The sequence below is a fragment of the Sceloporus undulatus genome, chromosome 5 (assembly GCF_019175285.1).
Source record: "Sceloporus undulatus isolate JIND9_A2432 ecotype Alabama chromosome 5, SceUnd_v1.1, whole genome shotgun sequence".
Classification (NCBI taxonomy): Eukaryota; Metazoa; Chordata; class Lepidosauria; order Squamata; family Phrynosomatidae; genus Sceloporus; species Sceloporus undulatus.
Genome location: NC_056526.1, coordinates 3,812,289 through 3,833,749, shown reverse-complemented (window position 1 = coordinate 3,833,749; position 21,461 = coordinate 3,812,289). Strand labels below are relative to the sequence as shown.

The following is a 21,461-nucleotide window of genomic DNA, read 5'->3' as shown; positions in this document are numbered from 1 at the left end:
TCATTAGTAGATTTTACATTTTCATGTCCAGGGTGATAAATCCATGGATTTCAGTCCCTTTCCTGGGGGACACACAGTTTATCTGTATTTGTATCCCCCAAAATACATATGTGATCCTGTTGCTTCCCAACTCTAAGGAAGGTTTGCCTCCACTTCCACTGGTGCCTGTCACTGCCAAACCTTTTAATATTTTCCCATCTCAATCAGCAAGAGATCTGCATAACATGCAAAGTATGTATAAAAAGAGCAAAGGAAGGAAAGTAGAGTCTTCTGACACCTTTCAGACTTACCAGGTTATTTCAGCATATACTTTTGTGAACTGTGGCCCACTTTCAAATTCAGGGAGGTTGCAGCCTACAAATGTTGAAGTAATAATAAATTGGTGACTGTTAAGGTGCTGTAAGACATCCTCTCTTTGGTAACAGAGCGTACAACTGTCTCTTTGAAAATACGATAATATGCGGCTGACCTCTAGAGGACAGGAGGGCACATCACACTTGGAAGCAAGGCACAATGAAATGATCATAGTCATGAATAGGCTTTCTGTATTAATATCATCCATGTAATATGGAATATTTTTTAAAATATGTATACCACCAGGTTATCAAATACAGCATTTTACACACACACCCCTTGGGAATAAGTGATGACCATGTTATCAAATGTAGCTGTGTTAGTCCATGTGAAGAAAAAGCCCAACAGTAGATTGTACCTTTACTTTCCTAAATATTACAGAAGCACGCAAGCATTTTCAGTCTTCAAAAAGTTTTTGAGTACTGAAGAACTGTTCATTGGGTGATACAAAAAATTAATGCATGGGAGAAGGAAACAGGAAGGTTCAAATTTAGACCAGATGTTCTAGTCATGAGGCCTTCAGCTAAACATAATCCCAAAATTAAGATGGCTGGTTGAATGAGTCACCATGGCATCTTCCCTAAGCTCCTTGTCCCAGATGTTTTGGATGATAACTCCCATCTTCCCCCAACCAGCACTGCCCACATTTTTAATTTTTTAAAAAATTTATTTGCTGAATTTGTATCCTGACTTTTTCCTAAATTGGGATTCAAGACAGTTAAAATCAGAATGTGGTGGAATATTGGGAATGGCTTCCTTATGCTATTTGTTTGATATAAGTATAACCTTCAGTAGACTTTATAGAAGTGGAAAATGCACATAATTTAGGGCACACCCTTGTTGTATACAGTTTCTAAACAGTATCATTTGTTTTAAATTGTGGCTAAGCCACATTGTTTGAAAATGAGACTTGAAAGAGAAAATTAGCAGTTTGTTCCTTTCGGTTTTTGAAAGGGAACGGCTAACTCTACACTGATTAAACTCTTTCCAGTTAAGCACAGGTTTATAAGTCTGTACATGGAGAGACTTACTAGAACTTTTGCCTCTTAAGGTAAAGGAGAGGTTTGATGAGGAATTGGTATGGAAATGCGACAACTCCCAAGAGATGTTGGCAAGACAGACCTCTTATACACATACACACACATATCCCTACAAACACCAACATCCTTATTTGAGTCAGCAGGTCCAGGGTGTTTGTACTACTTAAAATAGACCTTTGCATAGAATCTATTTCTAGTCTGTTAGCCACTTAGGCATCCTTAGTTTGCTTTTTCAGCGCTGTTATCAGCCGCCTTTATTTTCTTGATGGCATTTTATACTAACTTTTTAAAAAACAAAATCTCAGTACAGAATGCAAACATTGAAAAAAATGAAACGGTAAGATCCATTTATAAACAATTCATTGTAAGCTAGAAGTAATTGATAATCATAGAATCATAGAGTTGGAAGAGACCACAAGGGCCATCCAGTTCAAACCCCCTGCCATGCAGGAAATCACAATCAAATGTTGAGAGCCAGAGTGGTGGTGTGGTTTGAGCATTGGATTAGATTCTGGAGAACAGGTTTGGGATCCCCACTCAGCCATGAAACCCACTAGGCAACCCTATGTAAGTCACACTTTCCCAGCCTCAGAGGATGGCAGTGGCAAACCTCCGCTGAAGAAACTTGCCAAGAGAACCCTGTGATAGGGTTGCCATAAGTTGGAAACAACTTGAAGGCATACAACAACAACGATAATGTTAACAATCTGTGTCTTTAATTCAGAGCAGAAACATCTAACAGGAGCCTTGCCTAATCCCAGTGTGGAAAGTACTATTCCACATAGTGGGGAGGCCACAAGAGAGGAGGCCCTGCTCCACAAAACTGTCAAATTAACTTCACTAAGTAAACCCAAATGTAAACCTTATGGTGGTCTTTTCTTGTGGATAGTCATCAGGAATGTGTCCAAACTTGCCTCCCAAATGAACCTAGGAGTCACTGCTCCACAGTAAACCCCACTAAGACTGGGTCTCAGTCTATTCAAGATAAAACTCTTGAAAGCTTTTAGCATGTCCTATCTGTTAAGATTGTTGCATTTGCTGAAAACTAATCTGTACTGAAACCAAATTTTAATAGCATTCATAATTAACAACATAATTGGCAACTTAGATAATAGGAATTGTATCTCAGTTATGAAGGGTTGGAACTGGAGTTAGGGTGACTAGTTCCATTCCCTGATTTTTCAGATGTTTGCCTTTTGTGTGTTTATATTTATAACATTCAATCCCAGGGTATGACTTTGCAAAATTTTGGGGAAATTTTCCACTGAGCTTTTACCATCTTGTAGTCTTGCACATCCACAGGAGACTGAAGGGCGTCCCAAGCCTTCTGCTCTTGAGTCAGCTTGCATTTCAACATTCCTGTCATGTTCTTTTCAACAAACACAAATAGCAGTTTGGCAGCCTAGATGAAGAGGTGACTCACGTCATGCTGTGGTGAGGGAAACCTGGTCAGAGTTGTTCTCCTTTCCTTCCCAAACTAGACTCTTCCATGAACACAGGTTAGGAAAGCAATGGTGTGTATAATTTGCTCTTAAGTTACCTTTTCAATTTGGATTCAGGCATGGGACCCAATCCAAGGAGATCATTCCTCCTTTATTTACCTCTTCTGGTCTTCCCATTAGCCACTCGTCTGCCTCATTCTAGTCTTGCTTCTTTTAATCTTGATGAGTTTTTATGCTGAAAAAGGATCCACAGAAATAACCAAGTAAGAAGAGTTGAATCGTCATAATCATAATCAATTTAGTCCTTAATTCATATTATTATGTTTGTTGTTGTTGACTTTATGTATGTTCCACCTTTTCCCCAAGAATGGATGTCAAGGCAGGTTACAAAGTAAAATGACTACAATATTATTAAAAACATACAAAAAGTCAACATTGAAATTGAATTTAAGTATCAACCATATTAAAACAATTTAAAAGATAAACTTGGTAAGATTAAACAACCCAGTTGAAACAGTACAGTACCCTTTTACAGCCATCAGTTCTAAAATCCTGTCTGCGTTTTCATTTTTAAAAAAGTCTGTTTGCCAATGGGAAGCCAACAAAGAGGGGGGCATTCTAGCCTTCCTAGGGAGGGAGTTTCAAAGTCTAGGAGTAGCCACTGAGAAGGCCCTCACTTGTTTTCCTACCTGTTGTATGTAGTGGTGGGATTGAAAGAAGAACCTCTCCTGTGGATCTCAGTGTTTGGAAAGACTGATGGGGGAGATACGGTCTTTCAGATAGTCTGGACCTAAACCATATAAGCTTTTCTAGATCATAACCAGCACAGGGACCAGGGACAAAAGGAGGGCAATAAGGGGAGGGGGGCTACACACATTTTAAAAATTCACCTCATCTGTAGGATTCAGCATTCTCTAGTGCAGAATTTACAGTTGGCTCTCTGTATCCACATGTTCCTTATCCACAGATTCAAACACCCATGGCTTGAAAATTTTATATAGCCTTGATTTTTCCATTTTATATAGGAGACAGCATTTTACTGTGCCATTGTACATAATGGGACTTGAGCATCCACAGATTCTGGTATCCATGGAGAGTCCTAGAACCAAACCCCAGCAGATTTCAAGGACCCATTGTATGTTACTTTGAAAACATAATTTTCCTTTTAGAGCATAAAATATGTTCCAAGAGCAAAGAGAAACTGAGGAAAAGTTTGCGAATGACATATAATTGGTGGCTCTCTCCTGTCAATCTCCCCTTCAAATCTTTGTTCTCCATTAAAAAAAAGGTGGTGTTCCAGCAGTAAGAGGAGGCCATCTGCCAACTGTTGAAGAGCTAGCTGGACTTTGTGCAGAAAGCACCGCAGCAGTTCTTTTGACTCTGAGATAACAGAGGCAAATGTGACCTGAATTGACTCGCTGAGTGCATTGTTCCCAGATTTAGCTCCAGCCAGGATTGGTGCTGGTAATTGAAAGGAAACCTCCATCATTCTACAGCAAGGGAACAGTCCCATGAGACAATCCCCTGCACAGGCTCCCTTGAAATGAACGGGACCTGTGCAAGAAGAGCATAGTCATCCTATTTGGATTTCTAATGCAGACAGAGCAGCAGGAGAGGTTACTGGAAGCAAAGGTGCTCCTGCAGCATGACAAAAAAAGGAGACAGGCAAGTTCTAGAGCCAAGAACAGCAGCCAGAGCTTAGACCAGAGCTTGGGAAATGTCCTTTTTTTGGAGTACAGTGGGATTGTCAGTCCAAAAAAGTAACTTTGCCTCAATACGTGACTGGATTCTGAAGAGCAGAGGTGGAGTATACCATCTCTTTTGTGCCAGCCATTTGTTCACTTGCCCACATGCAGTTACTGGTTGCCTTGTGATCATAAAGATGCTTAAAGAAAAGGCTGTTTTAAAATACATTTATATGGCAAAAGCAGCCATCTCATACCAAGTCAGGCCATTGGTCCATTGCTCAGAGCTTGGAAAAGTTGCATTGTACTACTTGGTGGTTGTTGTTAATTGCCTTCAAGTCAACCACATCTCACAGCAACCCTCTGGATGAGACATCTCCAAGACTCCCTGTCTGCCACTGCTCTGCTCAGGTCCTGCAAATTCATACCTGTGACCTCCCTAATTGAGTCTGGCATGTCCATCTGGCATGTGGCCCTCCTCTCTTTATTCTGATCAATACCTTTCTTAGCATTATTGTCTTTTCTAATGAGATATGCCTTCTCATGATGTGACCATAGTACAGTGGACCCTTGTTATACGCTGGGGTTTGGTTCCAAGATCCCCCGTGGATAACAAAATCCATGTATGCTCAAGTCCCATTAAATATAATGACATAGCAAAATGGTGTCCCTTATAAAAAATGGAAAATCAAGGTTTGATATTTGAAACTTATACTTTTTTTTAACATTTTCAAACTGTGGATGATTGAATCGGTGTATAACAAATCCATGTATAAGAAGGGCTGACTGTACGATATCCTTAGTTTAATTATCTTGGCTTCCAGGGAGAGTTCAGGCTTAATCTGTTCTAGGATCCACTTTTGGCTGTCCACTGTATTCTCAGCATTCTTCTCCTGCGCCCCATTTCAAATGAGTTTATTTTCTTGTTCACTTTTTTCACTGTCCAGCTGTCTCATCTGTACATGGTGATACGGAATACTATGGCTTGGACAGTTCTAACTCTTGTGCTCAGTTGTATATCTTTAGGATCTTGTCTAGTTCTTTCATAGCTGCCCTTCCCATTCCTAGTCTTCTTCTTAGGAAGGCTGTACTACTACAGCCTCCGCAATCCCAGTCTCAGCCAGTGTGTCTGTGGTCATGCTGATTGTGGAGGTAATTCTGGGAGGAGATGTTGGAGTAAATTCTCAGAGCCCTGACTTGGATACCTCTGTATGGGAAGGTGGGTTAACTAGACCACAGATTTTGTTGTTGAGGGGAAGAGGTTGTTGAATTGCACTACGCTTTGGCATGGGAAAGGCCAAAGCAGGAACGTACATGCTTTTCACCATCGCACAAATATAGGCCAGTGCAGTTTTGCTGGATTGCACAGTTGTGCAACTGACACCAAGACCTTAGGTTCACCTGTTGTGCAATAGTCAAATAGCTCCCCATGTACCAGATTCTATATGAGAGGGAGGAAGAGCTGGGTGTGTTTTTATAGAAGTATTTCCTTCTTAGAGATCACATTTACTCTACCTCTTGAGAAAGCATGGCTAGTTTTGTAACTATTTTTACACCAGTGTAGTGTCTCAACAGGATACTGGCCCTAGACCCAGTGTCTTGCCCAAGAGCTGCAGAGTGAGCAGACTGGAGGAGCCAGCCACACAGAACCTGTTAGCCTCACTATAGTCGAGAACAGAAGGTAGAGACAGAGGAAGAGAGGAAAGTGATTAGGGTTAAGGCTCCAGGGTAGGAAGGACAAAAGGGAAGGCACAACACCAAGCTACCAGTGGGTGGTTGCAGGGAAGTAGGGTGATCCTAACCCATCCTGACCTGGTGCCTTCCTGCCATGTGGCTGCACCTGTTAGCATCCACAACCCTATTAGTACCTTTGAGGAAGCATGGTTTGCCCAATGTGAGTGTTTGATATGTACCAAAAATAACTTGTTCCTTTGGGAATGTATCCATGCTCCAGAAATAAAACAGTTTGACACAACTTTAACTGCTATGGCTCTGTCCCACAGAATCCTGGGTTTTGTAGTTTGGTGAGGCACCAGAGCTTTCAGACAGACCAGACTGAATACCTCACCCAATTGCAAATCCCAGGATTCCATAGGATGCAGTCATGACAGTTAATGTGGTGTCAATCTGCTTTATTTCTGCAGTATGAATAGACTGGGTCTAGAGATGATGATGATGATGATGATGATGATGATCAATTTATATCCCACCTCTCTACAAGATGCAGTCTAATAGTGAGCCCCTCCCACCCCCCCACCCCCCGTTTTTAAGGGGAAATAATTGAGTTGGAGCCCCTTGTATTATTATTACTCTTTTTACTTGTACCCTGATGTTTCCTCAAAACTGGGACTTCAGGTGTTTTACAAATTAAAATTACTGCAATATCGCTGAAAACAAAAAAGACCATTGAGTGGCCAGCTAGGCCAGGATTTTAACCAGGGCTTGTCCCCTTGTGGGTTCAGGTGTGCCTTTTGCTCATCCTGAATCCACAACCCCCCTCTCTCTCCATATCCACCACCTGAAAAGGCTGTCTTCAACAAGCTATCCTGTTTGGGCTGCCACTGACTCCAGCATCACTCCAGCCATCTTTGCTAATCCAGTGTGTGTGTGTAAAACAGAGCTCTTGGAGTGGAGATGGTGGGAGACTGGCCTGTCTAGACCAGCCTGGGCCACTGTGTACCTCATTAAGAGGCACTGGCTTTCCAGCGAGGCAATCCAGGCTAATCGGGAACAAAAGGGTGGGCGCTAATTGCTGCCAAGGCATTACTGCTGCTAATTATTGTTTGTGCTGGGAGAAATGCCCATCATCATGATGGGCAGGCTCTCTGTATCTGTGTGTGCATGCGTGAACACTTCTGTATTTGGAAGATTTCTGGGGTTGCATTGCACCTGCATGCAAATGCACTGCTTCTCTCATGCTGTGGCGAGTGTGGGTCAGGCCCATGTTGGCGGTGGAGAGCTGGTTTGTGTGTTCTGCTTTCTGCAAGGACTGAATGACAGCCATTCTTCAATACAAGGGAGTATGAATGGAGATTTTTATTGTTATTATTGATTTATAACCAGCCTTTTCCTCACTATTGGGACTCAAGGCAGCTTACAATATTTTAAAGTCTGAACAGAAACCATAATATAAAATATATATGTTATTTTTAAAAGTAAGTAATAAAAACCCCATGATAGGTCTTAGGGTCACTGTAGGTCAGAAATGTCTTGAAGGCACACAACAAACAGCAGAATTAAACCATTTTTTAAAAAAACTGTTAAAGTCAAGATATACAGTTGGGCCACTGTTTTCATGGGATTCGTTCCAGACCCCCCTCCCCTGCGCGAAAATGGAGGCTCGCACATATTCAAGCTCCATCAGCTTGAATGGGACATGTGCTCCATTGAAAATAGGGGAGATTGTCCCTCTGCAGATTTTCAAGGTCGCGGCATTCAGATGCATGAGTTAAGAGGGGTGACTGTATATGTGTGTATGTACACACACACACACATACATACACATTGCCACCATTGGAAGCCTATTGCAGCCTGCTTGAATAAGAAAGTTTTCACTCTGTGGTGGAAGGAGAGCAAGGAGGAAGCCGTTCTAGCCTCCCTAGTCTCAGAGCTCAAGCAGGCTCTTTTAGGGAGAAATGATCCTTTTGATAGAGTGGACCCAAGCTGTACAGGGCTTTTATACAGCATAGCCAGCATTGGACACAAAACGAGGAGTGAAAATAGGAGGAAGGCACATCAACAGTCTAAAATATGCAGACAACGCCATACTACTAGTGGAAAGCATCATGGACTTGGAACAATTATCAAGGAAGGTCAAAGAAGGAAGTGCAAAGGCAGGCTTAATGGTGAGTATAAAGACAACTAAATGACCACAGAAGAACTGCATAAATTTAAACTAGACAATGAGGAACTGGAAATAGTTAAAGAGTTCTTCTACCTTGGATCAAACAATGATCAGAATGGAGACTAGTCAGGAAATCAGAAGAAGATTGGGAATGGGAAGGACATCCATGAAAGAACTACCTTAACTTAGCTTTTTGTGGTCAGGAAACATTGCCACCAAGTGATCGGATAGGGAAGCTTTCTTGTTGGTTTCTTCTCCCCTGCTCCCCCAAAACTTTTCAGATTGCATAGGCCAGAAGAAAAAATATTAACTAGTAACTTGTATTGCCCTTATTCGTTACACTGCTTTAGCCAGGCCACATTCTCTCCTGCTGTGCATCTTTTTACCTCCTTTATTGCTTTCTTGTTTTTAGTTGAGGATCTCAGGAAGAAGGCATTTGCCCCTCTCTTACTCCAAGCTACAGCTTGGTGGTGGAGTACTTTCTTAATGTGGAAAAGAGACGACTGAGAGAGAGCATGATAGCTATCTTTAAATAGATACATGGGTGTCATGCACAGTGTGGAGCGAACTCATTTTCTGCTGCTCCAGAGACTAAAACAACAACAATGGTTTTAAATGGCAAGAAAAGAGATTCCACCTAAAACATAGGAAGAAACTTTTGACTGTATTGATTGATTGATTGACTGTAAGAGCTGTTTTGCAGTAGGAAAGATCTTTGGGGTGGTGAGGGTGATGTTGGTGGACTCTCCTTTTTAGGAGGGCTTCAAATAGAGGTTGGATGACGATTTTTGAGACCTCTTTAGTTATGTGTTCCTATATGGTAGGAAATGGAATTAAAGGGGTCTAGCGGTCCCTTTTAAGTCTTAAGATTCTGTGATTGTTTGAGAAGGCAACCACCAGGCACATTTCTGCATACTTTAATTCCTGTGTATATAGTAGAAGCCGCCCCAATTGTTCTCAGAGGGGCGGGATACAAATAATAATAATAATAATAATAATCAAATATTCTAATATTCAATGTTAGTCTGATGTGGGACTACATAGACACCAATGGAAATTCTTTGCAAGTAGACTTAGTTGCTTTGTGAACAGTTTTGTTCCCCTTCCCACCCTTCCTGATGATTGTAGAAGGAAAGTCCTGTGATCCATTCCCAGCTAGTTTAGTAGGATTTTGAGTAGACAGGCTGGAGAACCTGGGAGTTGAGATATACCAGTGACTTTAGTTACAGAGATGGCTTTCCGCTGTTTTGCCTCAACATCAGGCATTTCCTTTTCCCTATAAATCTGGGCTGGAAAGCTTTTGTGAGTCCAGAGGCCACCATCCAAAATTCACTGTTAGGATGTATTGGCTCACCAAAACAGGAAAAGACTGGAATCTCTGGTTTCCAGAAAGCCTTTGGGCAGAGAATGGAGTAAAAAAAACCAAAACAAAAAAAAACCCAACAAAAAAAAACCTAGGCACATAATATGTTTATTTGTTTTAAAAGAAAAAATGTATTTCCGTAACACTTCCAGATTTTCTCTGTAGATTACACTTAACAAATTCAGTTGGAGATGGTAGTGGATTGTTTTGTCATGCTGTATCCAATTTCTTTTCTTGCTGTGTTTGAATTAAAGAACCTGAAATTCTCCTCTGTGGTCTTTTTTTTTTTTTTTTACAAAACAACACAAGCTCAATGGTTCCAAAACTAGTGGCTTCAGAAAGAACTGTGATACAGGGACCTGACTGCTAACAACTTCTTTTTTTGTCTCTGTTACAGGATTCATGAATAAAATTTTCCATCCCAACATTGATGAAGCGTAAGTGACTTTTAAGATGTTTTGCACAAAAGATTCTTATTTTGGGCAGTAGTGAAGGGAAAGATGTCTTCATTTTCAGTTGGGCAACTTCTGTTCCAATTTGAAAATGAGAGACACATTAAGGTATTTAGATATGAACAGGCTGCGGGAAAGAAGTGCATATTGCCCACCCTGTCCGCTTGGATACCTTTAGACCCACAAATGGGTACACTTATTATTAGTATTATTATTAACCTTTATTTATGAAGCGCTATAAATTTACACAGCGCTGTACATACAATCTTTTTAGTTAGACGGTTCCCTGCCCTCGGGCTTACAATCTAAAAAGACATGACACAGAAGGAGAAGAGAGTGGTGGAGGGAAAGGGTAAGAGGTCCAGCAGTTCCTCTCTACCTCCAAGGCCTGGACCAAGGCAGATGGACTGGAGGGAGGGCCTGGCTTCATAATGGATGGTTAATCTTCTACCAGGGAAAATACATACTCTCAAGTAGGATACAGTAATGCATATACAGTACATAGCAATACAGGAAATGGTTTGATAAACAGGCACCAAAAGAACATCAAATAGTAAGCGACAATTATGCAATGCCTGGGAAGGCTTCTCTGAACAGGATGGTTTTTAACTCTGTTTTGAAGCTGGTTAAAGAAGTGATGGCTCTTGCTTGTGGGAGAACCTTAAAAAAAACCTTTAAAAAAAAACCTTTTAAAAAATTGAAGGGAATCAAAACATTATATTTCACCACTAAAATGTCCAATAATATCAGCCAAATCTACTGGGGGTACTACTGGCCCTTTGGGGGCTATACTCACATTGGTAAGGCTCAGAGGAGGTCTTTTCCAAAATAAGGCCCCTCTGGACCTGGAACAGGTGAGGGAGGAATCCTTAAAATCCAACCAAACACACTAAAATGGTCAGTAGTGTCTTCCAAAGACACTGCTAGCCACAAAGTTACACAAAATGAATGAAGAGGGGAAATTAGGGGGTGTCCATTTATGGCCCCAAGGAGCATTAATGCAATCCCCAAAACAATTGAATAGTAAGTGGCATCAGTAGGATTGATGTCACCCCTTTGCAGTGGCTCACGTTGCTACTCCCAGGCACGCAGACAGCTACCCACAGTTCTGATGAGTGGGAGCTTCTGACAAAGAGAGGATCTAGATTTGGTTGCCTCCTTCTGCTCACTTAGCAAAGATGAGTGAGTGGGGCCATCACTGCTGTCACCAGCACCTCCATCTCCTGGCACAGTCAGCAGTCCTGCCAGATGTAGAAGGGGCTGTTGGAGAGCTGCAACACACCACTAGCAGTTACAGTGGGCAGATGGCAGAGGTGCTCCGGCTGATGGAGGGAGGTGACCAAAGGGTCTTGAGGGCAGATGGTGAGTGACTGCCCCATGGGGTGTTTATTCCCTTCTGAAGTAATATCTGGTGTGAGCCACACCTCCCTCCAAAGATTTGCTCAGGCCCTACAACCCTGGTGGTATGCTGACTGAACTTAGAGTGTTTACTACACATAGGGGTCTTTCCCTTCCTCTCCAGCAGACATATAAACATGGAACGCACCCCTGGATAAAGTTGCCTACCCCTGTTTTACATTTCCAGACATATAAAGGATGTTGGGAAGGTAGTGAGCACTCATGTCTTTCCTAAATCAGCACTGGGGAGGATGTGGATTGCAGGCCATGTGCATCACCCACACTTCACTTTTCTGGTCCCTGAAGCCTACTAAGCACCCACATACCTATTTTTTTTTAGGAAAGATACATGATTTTAGATTAATTTTGACTTAAAAACCATGCAGCAAAATCCCCTAAACACACAAAAATACCCACACAACTCCACCCCCAAGGCCCTGCTACTTCTAAATACCTTCTAAATTTCCCCCTCTCTAATCCCTCTCATAATGGTGACAGTAAAAGATCCAATATCACTTCCAGTTGGCATTTTAAGAGAGACAGAGGAAAACAGGTATTAGGATTTGCTGGGAGATGCAGTGCCCCATGGGAGGATCAGGAAGATTTTGCCCTTCCCCATCACATAATTGTGCATCAGTATCCTAGACAATAGGATAAGAAGCCATTGGTTTCACCTTGTTTTCAAACCTCCTGGTGGGCCTTTTCCATGTTCACCTGTCTGTTGGAGGAGAAAGGAAGGACCGCTATGTGTAGTAAATACTCTCAGTTCACCAGGGGTGTAGGGCCTGAGCAGATCTTTGGAGAAATTGGGAACATACTCTAAAAAACATAACCTACTAGTCCAATTAAATGGTATGGTGTGAAACTTCAGTTCTTTTGAAAATAGTAACCATGACCTATCTGTATCCCTCCATCTCACCAGCTCCTCTTGAGCTAATAGGCATGTATAAATAATGCCATAGCTTTAAGGGGCAAATTTGTTTAGGGTGAGCAGACCTCTGGATGGCAGGATTAATGTTCTCTTTTACTTGAACATGAGATCTGCTGCCAAGTTCCACACTGTGGCTGTGGGGAGCAAGCATATTCTCAGAAATCAGGAACAGAGTGCCTCCAAGGACTCACTCAACTCATGAACTTGTTTTTAGCACTAGAGCTGAGCTCATGATACCAAACAGAAGTCCCCTCCTCACTGTCCTCCTCACTCCCTGCCATCATGCTGGTGGAATGCATTAACAGCAGAGGTGAGATCTGAGCTGGCTACGGCCCAGACTATTCTCTCAGCAACACTGCTCAACTCTACATTGAAGCCATTACTTCACTTGTGTGTGTATGTGTGTTGTTGTTTTTTCTTGTTTCAGGTCAGGAACCGTATGTCTAGATGTAATTAATCAGACTTGGACAGCTCTTTATGGTGAGTTGTTTCTAGAAGTGACTTTGTAAAGTACAAAGAGATAAAAAGAAATCTAGTAGCACCTCTGAGACTAACTAGAAAAAATAAATTTCTAGTAAAAGTTTTCATGAACCCATTATTTCTCTGGGGAAGTAAACTGGAGTCCAGGAAAGCTTATGCTGGAAATTTATATTTCTTAGTCAAAAACAGACTGCAAAATAATCCAGTTTGAGACCGCTTTAACTGCCCTGGCTCAAGGCTAGGGAATTCTGGGAACTGTAACTTTGTGAGAAATCTAGCCGCCTCTCTCAGAGAGCTCTGGTGCCACAATAAACTATACTTCCCAGGATTCCTTAGTATTGAGCCATCATATTTAAAGCAGTCTCAGACTGGATTATTTCTGTAGTGTGTTTTGGACTTGGTCTCAAGCATCAATCAGGATTTTTTAATATCTTTTTAATGTCTTGGCATATTACATTGTAAAATATAGTATATATTTATGTTTTTACAGTGTATAGACTGAGAGTGATCTACTGTATTCCTTGTTAAGTTGTAAACTCTCACAGACATTCTTTTAAATGCATGCTCTGCCATTGCAATTCTCAACTGAGCATGCATAAAATGCATAAAATGTGCTGTAGTAGCTCACTATTTGAATCCATTTGAATTTGATGGCCCTAGTGGTCTCTTCCAACTCTACGATTCTATGACATGTCTCTTCCCAAATCAGTGAAGGATTTTAGTGAATGAAGATACAGTATCTGCCTTCACAACTAGTCTGTATTGTTGTGGGAGCCCCTCTAATTCTGGGGTGTCCGTATGGTGAATCCATTTTCCCACAGTCTTTGTGCTTCATTTTATGGTTGACTTGCCCAATATGGAGTATACAGATGCCTGCATACTGTTCCTCTGGCTTTGCTATGTTTTGTCTTACTAGGGTAGGGCAGAGCTTGAAAAAGTAAGTTTTTGTATTGTATGCCACAGAACCACCACCTCCAGCTAGCGTGGCCATTCTGAGATTGTAGTGCAAAAGGGTAACCTTTCCAAGCTTTGGGTTAAAGTCACAGTCACTTTGGTTGAAACATAGAATATTGAAATGAAATAAGTGTTAGTGACAGAGGAAGAGAAAGGATTAGAGAAAAACCTGCCCTCAGTAGGGCACTTCAGATACAGTCCGCCCTTGCCTTACGCGGGGGATCCATTCCGGACCCCGCCGCATAAGGCGAATTCCGCCTATGCTCGAGCCCCATTGGAAACAATGGGGCTCATGAGCAGCAGCGTGGTGGCACACGGGGTGCCATGGACGTGTGCGCCCATTCATTTGAATGGGACGCGCCATCCCTTGCACCCTGCATGTGCCCCACGGCTTGAGCGCATACGCTCAAGATCACGTAAAGCGCGCCCGCATATAACGCAGGGGCACTGTATTACATGTCTCTCATGAATTCTTCTTTGCTGATATTTTCAGATCTTACCAATATATTTGAGTCGTTCCTGCCCCAGTTGCTGGCCTATCCCAACCCCATAGACCCCCTTAATGGTGATGCGGCAGCCATGTACCTTCACCGACCAGAAGAATACAAACAGAAAATTAAAGGTAAGGACTTTGATGGAAAATGAAATGGTCAGTGTGCTTGTCTTGGAGAGTCTGGATTGAGACAACTTGTACCCTTCAGTTGACAGTTGTTGAGTTTGGTTGGGAAGAGTTGTTACTTCATCAAAAAGTCGGTTCCTAGATCCATGTCAGAAGATCCATAAATGAATGAAAATATATTGCTCTAGGAAGCAAGTCCCTGATATATACTAGTTATGTATGTAATGCAATCTTCCTTCACTTTAAAAAGGAAGAAGGGAGGAGGGGAGAGGGAAAGGAAGGTAGCAGCACCTTTAAGACAAACTAGTTTTTATTTTGCATGAGCTTTTGTGGATATGCATCCATTTCTAGAGATGTTCATAGACTGGGCATTTTAAGCCTTAGTCCCTCCCAGACCTGTAACTCCCACCACATCACCATTGGCCCATGTTGGTTGGAGCTAATGAGAGTTGTAGGCTGAAACATCTGGAGAGGCCCAATTTGAAGGAGTCATTCCATCTAGTAAAATCAGTGTGTGTACGTGGCCCTTTATAGGAAAACATAAGTCTGAAAAGTGAGTTCTGCCACACACAGTTTACATTTTTAAAAAACCTGCTGATTGAGGAGCCTTCAGCTAACCCACGCAAGTAAAGCTCACAAACTGTCTTAGTAACATGCCTATGTTGCAAAGACAGATTGTGAGCTTTGCCTGGGTGGATTTTCTGAAGGCTTCCCAATTGACAGGCAGAGAATCATAGAGTTGGAAGAGAGAACACTGGAAGGATCAAAGATACTTCACGTGTGTGTACATGTGCACACGATCACTTGCCTAACTTTCTCTGTCTGCTATTTCTCCCTTCCTTTCCTGGCTGTTTTTATCCCAGGAGTTGAGAAGGCAAGAACAGGGGGAAATAACCAATTCCATAATGAATTCCATGGGTGGGCTATGCTTATAAAAAATTTAAAATAGTTTAATACTCTTTTAATCTTGATCTGTGTATGTTTTTAGCCACTCATGATTTTATACTGGCACCTTAGTATCCTCAGGGGATCTGTTCTGGACCCTTCTCCCCCCAACGGAGACCAAAATCTGTGGATACTGAAGTCCCGTCCCCAGTGGGACACGTGCAGTCCCATTGTCCCTAATGGTGGCACAGCCATGTGCACATGCTGCCACTGGGGACAATGGGGGCTGTCCCTAATGGCAGTGTGGCCATGCCCCCATTGGGGACAATGGGGGCTTGCCAGCCATAGATCATGAAATCCACAGATGGTAAGTCCATGCATACCAAGGTCCCTCTGTACTTGTATTTCCTTTAATCTGTAAGCCATCCGGAGTCCCAGCTTGAAAAGAAGGCAAGATATAAATAAAGTAATTGATTGATATTGATACACCAACTGGTTAGCAATGCATCATTGGTCTCAGATGTTCCTCGTGTGTGTTGACCATCCTCCTTCTCACCCCCACCCTGTTTCTTTCACCCCATGCAGAATACATTCAGAAATATGCAACAGAGGAAGCACTAAAAGAACAGGAAGAAGGCACCGGGGACAGCTCTTCAGAGAGCTCCATGTCTGACTTTTCAGAGGATGAGGCCCAGGATATGGAATTGTAGTAAAAGAAGCACCCTGCTTTTCAGAGAGACTGACTTCCTAACCATGCGCTGAGAAGCAGACTATAATATTCATATTTAAACAAAAGCAATTTTTTATTACTAAAGGTTTTTATGAATAATAGCATTGAGATATATATACATATATATATATCACCCTTTAGATCTTGATTTCTTGGTCATTTCTCAGAACCCAGAGTGCATCGTAGCACATTTCCCACATTCCACATGGTAGCAATATGAAGCCCAGATGCGCATGCATGCATCCCATTAATAATTCCATTTGAGCTGAGTCAACGTGTGGGCTACTGAACCATCAGTCTAAACAGCTGCTTTGCTAGGGAGAGGGTCTGGATGTCTCCTTTTCTTCTACTGCTTCTGTTTCTTTTTTTGAAAAATTAATGGTTCCAAAGACAGCAGGCACCCTTGGATGCAAAAAACAAACAAACAAACAAGGAACAGCACTTTGAGAATGTAAAAAAGAGATGTGTTGGGGATAAATTGCTAGCAAGACGAGGCAATGAAGTCAGCCTGCTCTGTCATTTCAACTTGGCTGCTTGCACTTTGAATGGCGTTTTATTTAAAAATGAAACGAACAAAAAAGAAAAGCCACCACCTGAAAGCACGGAGATCTTTTGAAGTGTCAGATTTTTACAAAGCGGCTTTTGGTTTGGTTTTGGGTTTTTTAAAAAAAGAAGTACATTTTTTATGGATGTCCCGCCTGCCTCTAAAGACTGGTGATGATTAGTCTGCTTGGGGAAACCTCACGAAAGCTGATGTCTGGGCCATTAAGTCACCTTTACTGATCTGGATTCTCAAGTGAGAGAGAGGGAGGAAGCAAGCACTGTCCAAAATTTGGCTTAACTTTCCTGGAATCCGTGGAGTCCAACCCACTTTGCTTCCACCACCAAAGCCTCCAGCATTATTGATAAGCCTTGTGCACCCATGCTCACCCCTTGCTGTTTGCCGCAAACACCGTACGAGTGATTTGCTTGTTCAAAGAGAGTCTCCAAGCCAGGTGGATTTCTCCAGGCCCTTGTTGCTCATGGATGGTCTTGTTGACTCCTTTTGCCACTGATCCTAACCTACTCCATCGGCACGTGTGCTTGCTTACTTGCTTTTTATTAATCAGCAGGCCAGACAATCTAGGAAAATCCAGTCTAATGGGCCAAGGAGGGAGATTCCCTCCCCCCCATTTAAAAGAGAGGAACTGATCAGAGTTTTGGTTTCAGAGATCCTTCTAATTGGAAATGTTTAATTTTATTTTTCTCCACTGGTGCATTTTGAACATACAAAGCCTCTCCCCACCCCCTGAAAAATTAATGGTTAAAGAACCATAAATGCCTACCTGGGACGTTGATGATACTTGAATATGGATACTAGCATGTTCGCCCAACAAGATGGATTTCCAATCTGGATGTTTCCTCTGCTGTCTTTGTAAAGGGTTTTTTTCATCAGGATGTGAGGAGCAAAGAGGCTTGGTGCTGCTTCTAAGGGGCAGCGCTTGGAATTTAAACTTGGGCGATGCAACAAAGAATACTGAATGTCAATCTAAGCTCCATAAATTGTATTTTCCCCTCAGTTTCTTCTTAAAACGCCGTCAGTATGTATATGTTGGGTAGGGTGGGTTTGTCAGAAGGAGAGTGCAATCCTAAAGCGTGATCAGTTTGCTTTTCCCCCCCTTTTGGAAAGATCTTCTGTAAGTAGGATTTAACTTTGGCATGATTATTTTTTCCTTTAATAAAGCAAAAGCATACCAAGTATTTGAATTATGGGCATGAAGCAAAAAAGCAAACAAAACCACACAACAAAACTGAACTTTACTTTTGCCATTTTAAAACAAAAGGTTATTTAGGGCTGAGCTAAAACTCTCTATTCTAACAGCTACGGCTTGTTGGAAGGTATAGTATTAACTGTGGGACACGTAACGCGTACCATAACTCTTAACCTAGCTCTTTTCTTGACTTTGAAGGAGGGCGGGCAGAGCCTTGTTTTGACACTCTGTTTGCCATCTGCTTGGGCAATGATGACCTCTTAGGTGCTATTTAGGTATAGATTTGAGTGCTGAGGTGGCAGTGGTGGTGATGGTGGTACCAATTTAAACAAGAAATAAATTGTATTTTTTCAATATTGTATATATACAAATATTAGTGTTCTAATTCCCTTTTCTTTATGCAGGTAATGCCTTTCTTTTCTTTTTTTTTAAAAAGATAAGCAAAAATCTCAGTCCTGGTGAAGGATCAGATTTTAACCATTCATGACACACATCTCTTCGCTCGTAAGCGAGCATCCATTTCTTTTTAATTTCCCCTGACAAAATAGCCCTGGTTTTAGTTAAGTATAAGTATGCAAAAGATTCCCAACACACATATGCTGGAGGTACAAAATGGAGTCCTCAAAAATGCAACCCTGACTTTACCTCTCCTCTTTTCTCCCTTCCATTGCCCTGGTGTTTAAAATTCAGAAGAGGGGGAATAGCCGTCCTCTCACATATGGCAGCATCCTTCTCTTCAACGGGGACAGATGTTAACCCAAACAGTGCCTTAGTGAGCTCTTGGCACATGGTTGCAGAGATCTCTGGCATTGTACTGACTTCCAAAGTGATCCTGGCAAGCCACAGAGGTTGGCCAGATGCCCATCGTTTAATAGAAGGGATTGACTTTGAAAGAGGGCCATTCTTATGGAACTATCTCAGAGGCACTGAAGTAGCCTGGACCAGCTTATGGCTTCCTCGTCCTCCCTGCTTCCCCCCACCATCCCTTTTTCCCTCGGTTTGCTGAGATCTCCTTTTCTTTGGTTGCTGCCTTTCCACCACATGGGCTCTTTTAACTGCTAGTCCATTTGACTTTCTTCTGAATTGCTCATGTTCCTTTTCAAAGCACCTTCCCGCTCTGGTCTCTTCAAAGCTACGCACACCCTGTTGCTAAGTTAACAAAAACTCCAGTCCAAACGGAGCAGTCCCACAGGCTGTAAATGGTATCTTGAGTTCACACACATGATCTTCCCCCACATTATTCTTTGGCAAACTACATCACTAGTAACCTTCTGTGTTGTTTTTGGCCCTCAGTCTGTTCCTCTTAATCAGAATGCCTTCTAGGCCTCTGCAGAGTTTTTCCTTGACTCATTTTTTTAATTCCAGTATTTCCCTCTCCTTCCAATCTCCCATCTGTTTGACCTTCCATTAGCAGTTCTTGTCATGTCTTAAGTTAGTAGATTTAAAAAAGGTGGAAGGAGCCTGAGTAGTCTTTTAAGACAGAGACGGAGCGGTTGGAGCATCCTTTGAGTTTTGTTCCAGTTGACTCTGAAAATGGTGGGTGGTAGAGACAGGTGCGAGATGCCTTCTCTCTGCTCTGCTGCTGCAAGTTTAGGTTGGCAAGATGAATCTGTAAAAACCAAGCGTTCCAGGACTCCTTCTGTGTAATCTCTTGTATTTGTGGTTAGTGGATGTTTTCCTACCTCTTGCTGGGGGCAGGATGGGGGCGGGTGGGCAGGAACTCGTGCCAAGAAGGTAGATCCCAAAGTGCGTAAGAGATGAGAAATGCTTTAACTTTTAGGGGGCGATGCAAGCTTTCTTCAGCTCGACTTAAGAACGGACAGCGGCAGAAGTATTTAATCCGGGAATGTCCAGAGACGACTCCTGCTATCCCATCTTATCTCACCATTGCAGGAGTCGGGATCTGGGAATGCTGGTTTTATAAATATATAAATATATATCTAACATATTTTTCTCTCTTGCTTCCTCTTGCTCGTCTTGAGTTGTGCCAGCACTTTGAAGCAGGAGTCTGTGCCGCATGAGAAATGGCCATTTTTTTCCTTTTTCTTTTTGAAGTTTTATTTTACTGACTGTATTTGGTACATATTGTGTGAATACTTGAAGAGATAAAACACCGGGCATCTCGCCCTTCCATTTGAGTCTGAACTGCCCCCCACCCGCCCCATCGCCGCCTCCTCTCTCTCTCTCTCTCCCACCCTCCCTTGCCCTCCCTTGCCCACCTTTTCCTCTTTGCATTGTGATGATGTAGTGGGCATGCCTGATGCCACGGCAAATGCCTCTTCTAAGAATTATAACCTCTCTCAAATAGTTGTGTATAATTAAAGAAACTGTAAACTTTTTTAAAAATAAAATATGTATATACCTTGTCCCCTCGACTGGTTATAATTAACCCCAAGAGAGATGAGGTGGTCAGCTCAGTAGCTGGAAAGGAGCCCTGTGGAGCAGCAATGGTCGCGTGGAATAAATAAGGCATCTCTCCTTCCAGCATCCCATCCCAATGCTTTGACAGCTACAGATGTTTGCAAGGGGAGCTGTGGTGGCCATAATACAAAATACTCATTGTGGCGAGACCTTTACAAGGCTGACCAGAAAGTGTAAAATTCCTTACCCTGTCAGTGGTTTTCCAAACTTGGGTTCTGCGGGTAATTTTGGACTTCAGCTCCCAGAAGCCCCAGCCAGCTTGGCCAGTGGTTGGGAATTCTGGGAGCCGAAATGAAAAATACCTGGAAGACCAACGTTTGGGCTCTATTGCCTAGATGTATGTATGTTTGTTTTAAGCTAGTAGCTTCAACAGATAAGGAAGGTTAAAAAAATCATGCAGAGGATGAAGTGTGATGTTAAGGGTCATAAGTCTGTATCTTTTGTTTCTTGATAAGGCATGTAAATCCTTACTATTTGCATCCTTGTGTGAAAGGACAATTAACTGCAGTAGTTTTCTCCCTGGGCAGCATTCTCCCCATTTTTAAATGTCTGGCAGTATTGGGCAGAAGTATTCTGCAGAGAAAAACACACTTTTTTTTTTTTTTTTTTTTGCACAAAACAATTTTCTGTGCAGAAAATGGGTTTCCACCACAAGGAATTAAGTTTTTTACAATTTTTGTGCACCCCCCCCCCCAATAATTTTTCTACACAGAATAATTTCTCTGCAGTACTTTTGGATGTTGACTACCTGGAGAAAATGGTACAAAACTCTTTATTCTTCCCCGCAGGGCTTCCCAACTGCCAGGAAACCAATTTTTCAACCCAGGAACAAATAATCAAGAATATTTTTTCCGTTGCTATTTGAAATGTTAGCAAGGGTCCCACACATGTGGATATTCACCCACACCCTAAAAATAGAAGTAGAAAAGCAGTAAAAGAAGGCAATAATATTTCCTTTCTCCATTAACAGTCACAAATTATCTGCCTTTAAGATCTGGGTCAGTCCCTGTCCTATATAAAGCCACATGTCCCTGTTTTGGCACAGTGCTCTGGTCATCTCAGGAAGCCTCTCTGCTTTCAGGTCTGGAGTTAAATGGAAATGTTAACAACAG

General features: G+C 42.2%; 1 protein-coding gene across 1 annotated transcript in view; it reads left to right on the top strand.

Annotated features, from left to right (window-relative positions):
- Nucleotides 1-20,294, top strand: part of UBE2H (ubiquitin conjugating enzyme E2 H) — a 66,969-nt gene extending 46,675 nt beyond the window's left edge. Inside the window, exons 4-7 of the mRNA XM_042467166.1 lie at nucleotides 10,126-10,165; nucleotides 12,937-12,989; nucleotides 14,437-14,565; nucleotides 16,033-20,294. Coding sequence (XP_042323100.1) covers nucleotides 10,126-10,165; nucleotides 12,937-12,989; nucleotides 14,437-14,565; nucleotides 16,033-16,157 — 347 coding nt within the window. The 3' untranslated portion in view covers nucleotides 16,158-20,294. The remainder of the gene's footprint in view (nucleotides 1-10,125; nucleotides 10,166-12,936; nucleotides 12,990-14,436; nucleotides 14,566-16,032) is intronic.
- Nucleotides 20,295-21,461: the final 1,167 nt, after the last annotated feature.